This window comes from Lygodium microphyllum, chromosome 3, assembly GCF_053477565.2.
Source record: "Lygodium microphyllum isolate KBCC chromosome 3, Lygodium_microphyllum_v1.1.10, whole genome shotgun sequence".
Classification (NCBI taxonomy): Eukaryota; Viridiplantae; Streptophyta; class Polypodiopsida; order Schizaeales; family Lygodiaceae; genus Lygodium; species Lygodium microphyllum.
In genome coordinates this window covers 122,616,030-122,631,409 of record NC_141137.1, presented here as the reverse complement: position 1 = coordinate 122,631,409, position 15,380 = coordinate 122,616,030, and the positions used below count along the sequence as shown (strand labels likewise).

The following is a 15,380-nucleotide window of genomic DNA, read 5'->3' as shown; positions in this document are numbered from 1 at the left end:
TTATATTCTTAGCACAGATGTACTCAAGGAACAATTGGGAAAGCTCATCCCATTTGTGGAGTTGGGAGATCCAATGTTCATTGAAGTGAAGGGGAAGAAAGCAAGAGTTGGGTATTTTGATCTCGAAGAGAATATAAAGGTCATGAATTAGACCAAGTCATTAGTAGGGACATCAATGTGGATATCAGATGAACTAACACCACTCCAACTCAAGACTAGAGCAACAAAACTTAGCAAAGAAGGAAGCGAAGTGGAGAATTTACAGAGGAGGGAGAGCTATCATTAGAGGATTCCTTGTGAAAGCCCCTAACAAAGGAACAAGTTTTTAGTTTTTCTCTCTCTTGTCTAATGGATCATTTGTAATGTAGTGGTAACTCTTATGAGTCATAAGAATTCTCTGGGATCGCAAATTTTTCTTTCTCTTTAAAATTTTACTTTTGCCCATATGGTGATGTCCCAAAGTGGAATGTAAATGGATGGATCTATGTCCCATAGATCGAGTTCGGCCTCGCGTGGTCATTAATATGACTTTCTTTCTTTCTCCTCTTTCCTCTAGACTTCTAGTCTTCAGCCCCTCATCTCAAGACCTCTTTGCCTTTGCACTTCTCTCCAAACTTAGACTCTTTGTCTCTAGACTTCACTTCTCTGTCTGTGCTCTTCTCTCCAAACTTCCCCAATCTCTCCTCTTCCCTAGACTTCTCTATCTAACTTCTCCTCTTCCCCTAACTTGTATGTCTCCAAAATTCTTGCCTCAAACTTCTCTATCTCCACACTTCTCTGTTTGACTTCTCTTTGTCTCTCCAGCATTCTCTCTCTTTCCTCGAGACCTCCCTTCCCTTCCTAGACTTCTCTCCCCTCTTTTGCCAAGCCTTCTCTCTTCAGTACTCTTGGCATTAGCATTTACAAGTTCATTCAATGGGTCCAAAACACCATTCGAATGTCTCATATTTCCCCTCAAAGCAATATTAAGGAATTCGGAGGCATATGCATTCATTACAGAGCGAGCATACTACTACAAGGAACCCCACATCTCATAGGCACCACGGTACCTCGACCCCATTGCAACCGTCTAAAGTATAAACCCTCCCTACGTCGATTGAATCTTAATGCCTCAAGGAGGGGAGTCCAATGCAAAAGTAGGGAGTATAACCTTGATTGATGGGAGCTAAGTGCGTCCCTCCACCATAGTATCTATGAAGGTCATGTCCCACTGGATTACATGCCCAAAAGCTTTGTCAATTTGGGCTATATGAGGCAAAAAGTACTCGTCGAGACCAGGAAAATGTATCTAATGGCTATGTCCTATCCAAGCACGGAACAATGCATGTCCTCAATCCATATGTCAAAGAAGGCAACTGTAGTCTGACATCTAATGGGTTAGTGGCAAGGACCTTTTCCCTAACAGGGTTACTTTTGTAACTCTCATTGGGGTGCCTATGACAGCTACATATATCATGTATTTCAATGCATGCATCAGTAGTTTGTCACCTACCAATCACCATGCCAAAGATGACACCTCCAAGGCTGCCACTTTGTCTCTAATGTCGAGCTTTGCATCAGGATCAAACTTCATCTATGGGATAGTATTGGCCATGGGAGCTATAGGGGTACAACCAGCCTTCCTCCTCAGATAGGGTTGTAAATCCCTAATTACAACTTAATTACAGCAGCAAACAATAAATGCAAATCTGAAAATACAAATTTACCTACTTATCTTGGACAATGCACACCCAATTGGCCCCAAAATTGGCGCCCCTTTCGGTATTTCTTTAGCTTTATTGAAGAAAAAGTTGACTTGCAATGGGATTCTTCCAATCCCTTTCGGTATTTCAACTCCCCTTCCTGTCCAAAGTGACCAGCAAGGGGAGTTGAAATACCGAAAGGGATTATAACTTAATTACAGCAGCAAACAATAAATGCAAATCTGAAAATACAAATTTACCTACTGATCTTGGACAATGCACACCTAATTGGCCCCAAAATTGGCGCCCCTTTCGGTATTTCTTTAGCTTCATTGAAGAAAAAGTTGACGTACAAAGGGATTCTCCCAATCCCTTTCGGTATTTAAACTCCCATTGCTATCCAAAGTGACCAGCAAGTCTTTAATCTATTTTGCTCCTTGATTCGGGCACTCAATTGGCCTTCATCCACTTCATAGACGATGAAAATGCCCCAAATTCAATGGCTGGCTAGTCCTCCACCTGAATTCAGCTGAAATTCACCTTCAGCCTTGTTGAATCCAAGTCTTGGAGCTTCCAATTTCTGGCACGCTTCCCAAGGCTGCTGCTAAACCCTAATATCTGTTGTAAATTAGGGTTTACAACAAAGAAATTTGCAATTTCTCAGCCTCCAAAGGGTCCAAATGCTGAGATCTTCGAAGCAAGGCTGTGAAATGACTGGGAGATGAGAGGGAAAGATGTAGAGAGAGAAAATTCAGAGTTTTGTCGTGAAGAATGACTGAAAATCAGTCAAGTGCAACTACTGCCCTGCCACAACAGAATATAGATGCAAAGAACTAAAGAAAATCACGCATTTGCTGCTGTTGCCCTACTTCAACAGCCTGTAGAGGCTGTTTCCTACTGTTGATTGGTCTTCTTTTGCCCTTGGCTGCCTCAGAAGGTCCTCCACTAGCTGCAAATTAGGCCAGCAGCCTCCCCTCCCTCTCTCTTGCAGGCTGAATTTATAGAAAAGCCTCTCCAGTCTCTAAAGACGTTTTTCAGTCTTCCATGGGTATTTCTAACAAGTGGCAACCTTCCCAAATGGTTTTTTCAGCATTTTCCATAATTAAATATTAATTTTCAGTCTTAAAATACTGAAAATTAATCTAATAGTTATTTCGGTGTCCTGAACAATAATCTGATTGGCCAATAATTAAATTGGCTAGGCAACTTCCATTCCCGAGTGTCTCTACACCATCTTTAACCATCAGATTGGCGTTAGGTACCATTAAACGCCACTTCTCTAGTGTCACCAACTGACACTTATGGCCAAATGAATGACCTAGGCCAACAATTGGCACCAAATACCACCAAGTACATGTGCGGCATAACTTATAGCAACTTTTGCCTTTGGCATCCGGTGATTTCTTCGGGTCCCGGGCTCGTAAATTTACTTTAACCTCAATTGCACCTCACATGTGCATCATTTACTTAATCATGTGATTAAAAATTAATCCACATGTTAAGTGAGGTTTCAAAAATACATGTGCTCATGACAAGGGGACTGCGTTGGAATCCTTGAGGGTAGAAAAAGGACTAGCTACTGTCTTCATGGATCAAGTTTTCTCCTTCTGGTTGCTATGCAAGTTCTTGTGTTGCTAACATTTCGGCACTCTAGTGATCCTATGGTGACTCTTGTGAGGAGGGAATGAATGATAAGGAAAGGGCAGAAGCCATTGCTTAGAACTTATATTTTCCAAATTGTTCCATGCATGAGAATGGAGATACAAGCTCCTAAGCCTCCTATGCATTGATTTTCATCGTGAATAGCAACTAGTTTTGACTAAGCAGTTGTTGCATATTTGACATGCATGGAAGGAGGAGGCATTATTCCCATGATTAGGATTAAGGGACAGAAATGATCACATGAGTCTCTCTCTATGTTTGCAAATCTTGAGAAAGAGCAAAGGGGCCATATCATGCATGGTCTAGGAAGCCAATAACCCTAACTAGTGATCCAAAGCCTCCCCAAGAAAGCAACTGAAATTTCTAGTACCATGGGCTAGCATAATTTGGAAGTTCCATTCTTTGCATAGCGTCCAGCCACTCGCTCAACTGATGGGATGATATCCTAATCTGGCTAGTCATGTGATGCATGGTATCTAGTGCAGTGTACCATGTATGCCACTGTCCTAATGAAGCGATCCTCTGTTGTCTTCAGGCAATGATACTACAAAACTTCCACCTCTGTGCCAAGCCTGATCAATGAGCCTGATCATGTCTTTTAAGTGTCACTCAAGTGGGTCGCTTCAAGCCATCCAGTTCACATCTGCATAAACAAATTGTGCTGGACAGCAGGAGAGACTGTCATTGGAAAACCAAGAATATCTTGTGTGTCCCTTGTAGCCAATTGTCATGATAACTCTAAAAACAGTCGTCTTGGTGGCCTTGTCATCAAAGCTAGGTGACTGCCTAAACTTTGAGTTTCAAAGTTTGACAAACTATGAAGTTGGGCAGAAAGATAGAAAGCACATTAGAAGAAACACAAAAAGTTCAAAATGTGCCTCCAGTGGATAGTAATTCAGTCTGCTGCTCAGCCTCAATTGTGGCTTTCTAAAAAGCAACATGAGTTTGAATTTTAAACAAATGCTCCAGCTAGAAACAGATTCAGTGTTCCCATCGCACAGTGTCCAGTTCATCTCTCTGACTAAAATAAAGGAAAGTGATGTAATTATTTATTTAGACGTTTGCAGAGAATGAGTCATCTAGCACTTCTCAGAAAGTAACTTTTGCAAACAGAAAGTGCAGTCAATCCAGCTGGTAGTTGAAATATTTACTGTAGAAGCATGCACAGCATTCAAGAGTAGCACAATCAAATTGCTCATCTAGACTTTGTAAATCTCCTAATAGTATTTGACTTACACAATTTCATCCCTATTTACTATTAGCTTAACCGTTGTAGAAAATATATTTTGAAACTGTAAGCATGAAATCTATTAGTGCTAAAATAATAGTTTGCAACAGTAAGCATGAAATCTATTATGGCTAAAACAGCCAAAGCGTTCACAGTAAAGAGAATTGATTGCTTATGTGAACTCTTAGCACTAACAATACTGTTGAAAATGAACACCTTACCTTTCTTGAATAGCTGAAGTTTCCAGAGGCAGTCTCAATAAGAATTGATGCTACAACCTGTACATTAACAGCATCCTTATGATTGTATTCCAATGGTATGCCCACTAACCACTTTAACATCGATAATATTGGCAAGAGATCATAGAAGGTTTGAAGTTCAATCAAAACTCGTATTGTTAAAATAGCCAACCTTCTTATAACTCGAAGACAACTAACTATAAACTCACATACAATGCACACACAAGCCATGACGCACATTTAGCACCAAAGGTGGGTACATGTCCACCAGAATGAAGAGTGACACACTCAACAAAGTTTATCTTTGAAGTGTTAGTCTCTGTCACTAGGACAAGGCTGCCATTGCAGAGCACATCTGATGGACATGCATGAATAATTTTATGCCAGGGGAAAGATGAGAAAACAAGATGAACCAGATCCGACCAATTCCATAAGATCTTGAAAAACTGTGCAAAACTAGAAATAAAAGTACTAACAAACTTGAACAAATCAACCTGTAAGCATCAAACTAGCAGCTTAATCGCCATACTATAGCTTGTGGTAAAATACTTCACATAAAACACCATTCTCTTCCCAAAATGTAAAATAAATTGACTTCCTCTCTTTTCTCCATGGTGGTACATAAAGGGAAGCAGCATATAGGCCATTATGAGTGATGGTGACATACGTGCACTAAGCTAGTTTCATTCCAGCTACCTTTCTGAGTAGACAGGGATTGTTAAATCATGAATTGGTCACCCTCCTGCTGGCAACCACCTGCATAACCAGCTGAGTCCACCGACACCTTTCCCCATCACCACCTTATTGCCAGCTGCACTGCCCCCTTCTCCCAACCCCATCCTGCCTCCCACCTGCCCCTGTTCTCCCCATCTCCAACTGTACCTCCTCCTCCAGCTGTTCTACCTCTTCCCCTGGCCTATGTCTGCTGCATCCTGCTTCTTCCACCTCCTCCCCCAGCTGCCCATGCCTCTCCCTGCTCCTGCTCCTCCCCACCAGCAAAACCACAGTGCATCCTCCCTTCTATTCCCACCTACCTGTTTGGAGTGCCTATCTGCCCTGCCAGCTGCCTACCTGCCTATCCTGCCCGCTCTCCCTACTTGCCATGGAATCCACTCTTGCCGCACTGGTAGCACTTTTTCTGTTAGGACAAAGGGCAGTGCCTGTGTCCGCCCATAAGAGCCAAGCTGTACATAGTATATATACCTATCTAAAACATTCTTGAGGTACTCTTCAGTACCACAAAACTTGTGTCTCTGTCTCTTCTCTCTCTCAACCTGCATCTCTACACAAAAGCTCCATTGCAGCTAACTCAACAAAGTGGTATCAGAGCTTGGTTCAAGCAATCAAGAGCTTGGCATTTCTTCAGATACAAGAGCTTGAAGTCAAAGAAGAGTTCACTCTGAAGAGTCTGCCGGTAGGGCAGCAAGGTTTGAAGCTTCTTCTTGAAGCTTGAAGCTTCCCTCTTCATTTGAGCTTGTTGGCAGCCATCATTGGCCACTTGGGGACCCTCCCCATCATCTCCAACACTTGAACCAATATTCCAATCTCTTTAGGGCTGAAGGTGCCATCAGCGTGGGTATGCAAATCTGGTTTTCAGCATACTCAGGACCTACATCAACTGCTCCTCTTCATTTGGCATCATGATTGTGCTCCACACTTGGAATCTAATGCTTAGCATTGAGCATTGAAGTGTAGTATTACACTTGGGGCTAATATACATTCAGCTTCAGGTCTGAAATACACAGTATTCAGATCTGTAATAAATAGGACAGCACCTGCTCTCTTGAGATTGATGCTCATATGATAGCTATTTTTATGTATCTTGATGTTGGATGCTTTGGGAACCATATGGCATTGTCTTGAGGCCATTTTGAGCTAACCTTGGCAAGGATTTGGCTCATTTTGTAGACATATTTGTGACTGGAAACAGGGTAGCAACTATTTCTTGAGTGAATAATGCTTATGATCCACTTATGTGATGACTATCTAATGCCCATTTGGTGCTACATGACTTGGAGATGTTATATCCATGATTAGAGATCATTTTGGGGTGATTAGAGTCATCATTTTGCTTGGTTTTGACAAAGATTTAGCTGCTGGAATAACAGGGCTGAATGACATTTTGACTGCGTATGCATTATGTCTTGCTTCTAGACTTGGTCTCGAGCAATCTAAACCATATATTCATGCTTATGGTTGATGTTACATGCTTGGATTTGATTCCAGAATGCATTTGAGTAGTATTAAAGCTTATTTTTGGATCAGCTTTACCTACAAGTCTACTGCTATACATTCAAGACAATTTCCTGCATATTCAAGACAGCATACCTCATTGTCAGGAAATTTGATATGTTTCTATGCAAGAGCATTATGGTGATCTTTGAGCAACTTTGCATAATCTTTGAAGCTCAATCTCAGTCAATCTGAGAGGTTATTTCAGTTCTGAATTTTCAGGATAGATTTTTTCTGAATGTCAGGATTGCACTCCTCAATTGCAAGACAGATGCCTGTATTGTCAAGAATTTCAAGATTGCACCCTGTTTTTGTCACGAAATTGGTATGTTTACTGTCATTGAATGCTTTTGAGGCATTCTGGGCAATGAATTGATGTATGTTCTTCCTACTACATACTTGAGGGAGATATTCCTAACATACTACTGAGTGGATTTTGGAGCTTTCATTGCTTGGCATTAGCTGTCATTTACTATCATATAGTTATTTGGCTGTGAATCATGGCTAGCAGCAGTGACAATCATCTTATGCATATAAAGAAGCTTGAAGGAACACACAACTTTGCAGTTTGGCAAAAGCAGTGCTATAATAACTTGTTGCAAAAAAAGCAAGCAAAGCCGATTAAAATAAAGAAAAGAAAACCAGCTGACGTAGAGCAAGACGAATGGGATATACTGAATGAGCTTGCATGCTCGACCATTGAGCTATCGATTTCTGATGCCTTGCTATTTAACATTGAAGGGTTGGATTCTGCTTATGACATTTGGAAGCGACTGGAAGAATTGTATTCCCAGAAGAGTATTGCGAGTATAAAGTCTACTGGCTGAAGAAACTCATGGATTTGCGTATGAAAGAGGGTACTGCAATGTCTACTCACCTTAGTGAGTTTAACTCATTTCCAACCAGCTTGCCGCTTTGAAGTTCAATATTGATGATGAGTTCAAAGCTACGTTCTTGCTTTCCACTCTGCCAGAGATCACTGTGGCAAGAAGGGTTACTTGAAACGTGATTGCTATATATGGAAGAAATAGAAAGTGAAGGGCAAAAAGACAGATGATAGCAAGAAAGAGAAGAAAGAGAGTCAGCCTACTAAGAAGAGTAGTGTAAAGATCGAAGAGGTGAATGTAGTTAGCCATGAGAGTGACAATGGGAATGATGTACTCTTTGTCTCTTCATGTTTTCAATGCACATGCTTTGATAGCCGATACGGATGATGACATGCACACTTGGATTTTGGATTCACGTGCCTCTTTTCATGTCACCCCTCACCGTGAGTGGTTTACAAACTATACAGGAGGTCGACATGGTGCTGTCCATCTTGGAAACAATTATGCATGTGACATTGCAAGCATTGGCAGTGTGCAACTGCAGTTTCAACATGAATCTGTCTTCACTCTTTAGAATGTAAGGTATGTACCGTAGCTCAAAAAGACCTTGATTAGTATTGGCCAGCTAGATGATGATGGTTTTCATACTACCTTCAGTGATGGGAAATGGAAGATTTGTAAGGGATCTAGGGTTATTGCAAGAGGTTGCAAGAGTGATACTTTGTATCCACTTCATGTATCTAGTGTGTGTCACCATGTTGTCGCTGCCTTGTCTTCGTTATGCTAATTTTGAGCACTGTGATCATTGTGTTTATGGTAAGCATGGACAGACATCTCATAAAAATTCTCTTTCATTGAAATCTTTGTCTCTAGAGTTATTACATTCCGATGTATGTTAAATGCCATGGTTATCTCTAGGAGGAAAGAAATACTTTGTCACATTTGTCAATGATGGTACTCGGAAGGTATAGGTTTACCCTATTCGTAGCAAGGATGAAGTGCTTGGTAAGTTTCAGAAATTCCTAGCATTGGTTGAGAACCAGACTGATAAGACACTTAGATGTCTTCGCTCTAACAAGGGTAGGGAGTATGTGTCTAAAGCCTTTCAAGCATTTGGTGATAGCAAGGGGATAAAGAGGGAGCACACTACCCCTCATAATCCATCCCAAAATGGAGTTGCAAAGCAACGCATGAATCGGACCATACAGGATAAGGTCCGTACAATGCTATCTCATGCTCCATTACCCCATGGCTTTTGGGTGCAAGGCTTTTGTGCACATACGGAAAGAAGAACGCAACAAACTGGAACCAAAGTCCTGTAAATGCATATTCCTAGGATACGGTGACGAGGATGAGATAGGGTATAGACTTTGGAATCCCAAGAAAAGAAAGATAGTACGCAGCAATGACGTCATCTTCCGTGAAGATATCATGCATAAGCAGCCTGAGAAGACCAAGAAAGTCAAGAGGGTTGTTTTTAGGGAGGATGTACCTTTTAGACAGTCGTTTATGCCCAGTGGATAGCAGCATATACCTGCTGTAAATGACCCTGAAAATGCAGGGAATGGTGCTGGAAATGATCAGTAAGGTATTGCCCAGGACTATCCACAATTGCAGCAAGAAAATATGCAGTTAGGACAGCCGGCAGGGACTAGACAGCATGCTGAAATTTCAGGACAGGAAGCTGAAAATGCAAGTTTGCAAGTTCCATAGCCTGCAAATGCTGAGCCTTCGCTCCGTAGGTCAACCCAACCATCGAGGCTACCTGACAGGTTTGTTCCTAGTGCGCAGTATGCTACAAATCATGTCATGGTTACTGACTGTGATGAGTTGTCATGCTTCAAGGAAGCAATGACGAGACCGGAGAGCAAGAAGTGGTTCAAGGCCATGCTATCAGAAATGGAATCACTTGATAAGAATGGTACTTGGGACTTGGTGCAGCTGCCTAAAGGGCAGAAAACTCTTCCATGCAAGTGGGTTTACAAGATGAAGGTAGCTTCTGGTTCTTTGCCAAAGTACAAAGCACAGTTGGTTGCAAATGGGTACAAGCAAGAACATGGAATTGACTTTGACAAGATCTTCTCTCCCGTCATAGGCTGATTTCATCGACCTTGGAAGACCGGCTTTCGAGACACCCTCCCTTGCCTACTTCTCAACCCTTATCGTTGTGGTTGGATTGGGTTTTTGTGAAAGTTGACAACTTTCTCAAACAATCGGCCAATTAGACTTACACAAAATGGTTGAGGATAAGAGATGAGTCACCAAGAAAGTAAATGATGTTTAGTCTATTCATGGCAATAGAGCTAAGTGGCATGATCAACTGCTGCATCATGGAAGTCTTCCTTATCAAGGAAAAGTTTTCATATGGAAGCTTCTATCCCTATTCTTCTTTTCATCACTTACCCCATTTCCAAATATGTTTGGGACTTCATTTCCAGAGTATGGACCTTGTTGACATGTCAAAGTACACCCATCCATTCTTGGGTTTTGGGCAAGATGCCATCAATGGCCAGGTTAGAGTTCCATCATTCTTGCCTCTTTTAGTTCGGGCAATGGACAAGTCTTTGGTACATCTAGTAGATTGCAATGCTTTTACCTTTGATTCGGCCTCGAGTATCCATAGTCTTGTGGAACGTGTGCGAGGCTTGCTATTAAGGCACATTACTTCCATGGTTTGAGTTGGCTTGATACTTGGAGAGGTAGCTACTCCATGCATGGATATTGTCTACCCCACCCATGTTCTACACACTTCACAATCCTGTTCTTTTGTTCCTATAGTGTGGTCTTTTCATAGCCTTTTGGCTTCATGAGTATTTGTTGCTAGACTTTGATCGTGCTTGGTTGGCCAACAAGCATGGTACAAAAATTTCTATACATTAATTCAAACTCCTTCGCGCATACACACACAAAGAGAGAGAGAGAGGGAGAGAGAGAGAGGGGGAGTCCTATTGAAAAACATCAAAAAATCAAAATACTCCAACATATGCTCCAACATAATATGGGCCTTTCCACATTGTCCACAAGATTAACGACAATGTATTCCATCTGAGTACTCCACCATATTGGCAAGTATATAACACATTTCATATTAGTTTGCTAAAAACCTTTAAAGGAACCCCACTTATGACACCAATTGTGGATGATCCTCCATTGCTTGAAGAGGATACATACATTTTACTCCCACAAATTATTATTGGCTATGACAAAACTACTACCTATACTAGCCATGAGCATCAGACATACTTGGTTAAATATGAGAATCATTTGTTGAACAATTCCAAAGGATTCAAAAATCATCTATTTCTCCAACACGTGACTACCTAATATTTGTATACCATTCACAAACACGTAAATTCTATCTCAAACACAAATCCACAGCATGAAGTAATGTTTGGAAAACCCACCAACCCTTATTTTCATAGTGACTATAAATTCATTACTTGAGACAACACATACTCATTGCCTTTCGTGTGTGTGTGTGTGTGTGTGTGTGTGTGTGTTCGAGTTTATATTTTTGTTTGTTTCTAGTTGATTTAGTCTACATCTGCCACAGGAGGCAGCACTAATATATGCGACTAATGGTCCATGTTAGAAGTTGTTTTCTTAAACCCGCACAATGTTATGATAATTAATTTAGTTTAATTTTAATGAAGATAAGTGGATATAATTAGTAAATATATTTTGGATTTTTATCTTAATTATTTATCACGTAATAGTGACCTATTGCACATGTAGTGTAGCACTAGTTGCATTATGCTAGGTAGATGGCTCAATATTTAACATGTTTCCAGATCTAATTCTTCTTCTCTTCCCCTTCTCTATTCTTTTTTTTTTTTGTTGCTTACTCTTTTTTAATTCTACTTCCGTTTGTTCTCTCTTCCCCCCTCCCCGAGGGGGAGACATGGGAGTCGAGGTGGAGTGGGGGTAAGGGAGGATGGTGAGGCAAGGTTGTGGGAGTTGAGGTCAAGTGGGGGTAAGGGAGGATGGTGAGACTAGATTGGGGGAGGGTTAGGTTGGAGAGCCATTTTGGGTTTTTGGGGGCGGGGGGGGGAGGTGGTGGTGGTGGTGGTGGTGGTGGTGTGTGTGGCGGGGGGGGCACTCCCAAAGTTGATTTAGGGGAGAAGGGGATCCAAGGCCAAGGTTGGATTGGGGGTGAGGGCATGGTGAGGCAAGACTAGGTTGGATAGGGAGGGAAGGTTTTAGGGTTGGGTTGAAGGGAGAGACTTTTGTTCTTGGTTGGGTGTGTGTGTATGTGTGTGGTGGTGGTGGCTTTTTTCTTTTTTTTGGTGCGTGGAGGCAAGGGGGGGGTTTGGTTCAAGAATGAGCTTTTGACTATTTTTTTCCTTTTCTCTTTTTGGCTCTTGATTTGCTTCATATTTTTTTATTGCTCTTTATTTTTCTTCTCTCTCTTTGTTTTGACATAAAGAAATAGAAAACTACATATAGAGAGGCCCAAGCAATGGCAATAGAAGGCAAAAAGTCCACAAGGGGTCCGCCATGGCAAGAAAAAGAAAAAATATTGCGGTCCAAGGTCTAACCCCAAGTGGCAAGGGACCCAAGTGGCAAAGGGAAGTTGGGTCCAATGTCCAAACCCAAGGGGTGAAGTTGGGTCCAAGGTCCAAACCATACCTCAGATGGGTTTGGGTCCAAAGTCCCTGAACCCAAGTGGCAAAAAGGGAGTTGGGTCTAGGGTGCAGACCCAAGTGGCAAAGTTGGGGTCCAAGGTCCAAACCCAAACAGTTATGGAAGTTGGCTTCACAGTCGAAACCCAAGTGGCAAAGTTGGGTGCAAGGTCCAATTCAGACCCACATTTGGTTTGGGTTTAGGTCTGAGACCAATTGGCAAAAAGAAAGTTGGGTCCAAGTCAAGAGTCCAATGGGTGCAAAGTCCAGAGTCGAGGGTCAAGAGTTCAAGATCTAGAGTCCAATGGGTCTAGAGTCGTGGGTCCAGAGTTCTGGTTCAGAGTCCTGGGTCCAAATCAGACTAGGTCTAAAAATCTAGCCAGCCCATCCAAAGAAATCTCTAGAAAAATCTTTCTAGAAAAGTAAAAGTCACCTAAAGTGACTTCACAAAGTAAGAATTACTTAATAAAAGCTTGCTCCTATGCTGTATACATAAGTGGTGTGCACACATATATCGGTAGGATGGGTGCATAACAAAGAGGACTACAGGAAGTTACTCTAAAAAGTTCTCAAGTTACAAGCAAAGAGCTAAAAACCTAAATGTTACTTGTTCCTATGCCTCCCTTATTCTCAGTGAGCCCATGCATTAAGGCCTATGAAACAGTGGCCCATGTAACAACTCTTGTATGGATTAAGCTCATGTCAAATCTCCATCACACTAGCTACAGCAGCTCTGAATTTACTACACTGTAATACAGCGTAGGCTTTGAGTTCCTTTTACTTGCAAATAGATGGCTTATTTGAGTTGGAGATGCTTAAATGAATCATGGATATCTTCAAACAACTAATCAACAAACTGAGTTTAATTGGAAGTCCGCTTGAAGTAATCTATTTGATTGAGACAACATAGAAAGCTTCCACTACTATCTGAACTTCATAACTTAACTTTATACTCCTGGTTTAGTTTTAGCATTGGACTATGTGGTTACCAAACATTGCTTTGCATTTTCCACAAACTCACCTTGCGAAACATGCACAAGTACAGCAAATAAACACCATCAGCACTCAGCAAAGACTATGAGAGAACAAAGGACCGAAAATAGTGCTTTTGTGCTCAGAGAATGTACAGTGGGTTCACTCAGAAAGCAGGTAACTCTGCAGTAGGTGTAACAGAAAGAAACACTTGTATATCTAACAAGACCAAGGTCTGCATTCTAGCTCCAGATTTGAGAAGCTCTGCTACTTCTGCATATAGAAAGCTTCTACTACTACTTGGGATACATAACTTTACACTTCCTCTTTCAGTTTTAGTATCCCATTGTATGGTTGTCAATAAACAGCTGTGAACATGTCTGCCTACTACAATGCACCTTTCCACACACCTCCCTCGTGAGAGACACCTAAATACAGCAGTGAAACATCATCAGCACACAACAGAGAGCAACTACAGAATGAGAGGACCAACAGTGGTGCTTCGGAAATAAGAGGAGGTGCAGTGGGGTCACCCATCAGGTGCAGGCGACTCTGCAGAAGGTGTGACAGGGACCAACACTTGCGATATACTCACAAGGCCAAGGTCTCCGCTGAGCTTCTGCCTCTTGGCATGATCACATTACTCTCTGCCTCAACTTACAGCATGATTACTCACTCACAGCTTGAGTAAACTTCTCTCCCAGACCAAATTTAATTATAGGATACAAAAGGACATCAGAAGCTGTGTTCCAACAGGCCTGAGACCATGTGTACAAGTTTGTAGGCTTCAGTTCCAAGATTCATTATTCAACCATCACAAAATCCAAGTTGAAGGATTGCAAACCCTGAAACTTGTTCAGAGGAGCCCAAGCCAAACACTTATGCCTTTTTGAACCATATACTACACTTGACCTTTCATGTGGCCCTTTTCCTTGAACCACATCCAAGCAAACTCTCTCTGCCCCAAATCTGGCCAAGTAGCCTTTTTCCTGGGCCCAGTCTGTCCCCCTCAAGTAGCCTTTCATGCGCTGCTATTATTTAAGCTATGTGTCATAACTTGACATCATTACGTACACAATGTGTTGATCAAATACTCCAGAGCATTTTGATAAATTCTATAGAAACATTTTTTAGTAAAAGTTCTAAAGTCACTTTTAACCAATCAAAAATGAGGATGGAAAAACAGACAACAGCACCCATGGTTACTAGCAAAGTAAATGGCCTCAATGGAAGATTACAGAATTATACCTGGGTACCATATTGTAGGATAAATGCATACCTATTAAGAGGTTTCTGTACATTGAAGACAGGATCCTAAACTTCAAAGTGGTGATTATCAAAACTTGAAGGTGTGGGAAACAAGCAGCAATTCTAACCAAGGGAAAAGATCAACTAATTGGAATTTCACCATCAGTGTCAGTGCAATACATGACACCATGATGATAAATGTTCCACAAATACAGCAAATTCTAACAAACACATGGGAAACACTCCTCCACAAAGACTTACAAAAGTTGTTCATTGCATGCAGTGCAGTTAAAGTTTAGTGATTAAAAATTTACCTCTCCTCCATTCAAAGGTTCTTCATACATCGGTTTTAGCTTTAAGGCTCTTTCAAGATAGGGAGACCAACGTCCAGTTAAAAAGTCTCGCCGGATCATTTCAACTCCACATTGATGGTACTGAAATCAAAGGAACAAAGGTTTGATTAGAATTTTGAAAGCGGTCTGTATCTTTTGAAGCTATCTTCAATAACAAAAACGCATCGTGCATTTCATCATCTAATCAGTGCTCAAAGAGTGAAAGTATATTGATGGAAATAGCCATTTATTATTTTAGGTCCTATCACATTGTTTTGACATCAAAGCAGAATAGACATTGTCCTCTTTAAGACTGTCCTTTCCAGTGGCATAGGA

General features: G+C 41.4%; 1 protein-coding gene across 2 annotated transcripts in view; it reads right to left on the bottom strand.

The window, feature by feature from the left end:
* LOC148038843 (L-arabinokinase-like) overlaps positions 1 to 15,380 on the bottom strand; it is a 171,084-nt gene that overhangs the window by 83,548 nt on the left and 72,156 nt on the right. For both annotated transcript variants that reach the window (XR_015690331.1, XM_087674735.1), the window contains exons 13-14: positions 15,027 to 15,146; positions 4,794 to 4,850 (exon numbers count right to left, since the gene is read on the bottom strand). Coding sequence is in view for 1 of the 2 variants with exons in the window: in XM_087674735.1 (XP_087530861.1) it covers positions 4,794 to 4,850; positions 15,027 to 15,146 (177 nt within the window). In the remaining variant the exon portion in view is untranslated. The remainder of the gene's footprint in view (positions 1 to 4,793; positions 4,851 to 15,026; positions 15,147 to 15,380) is intronic.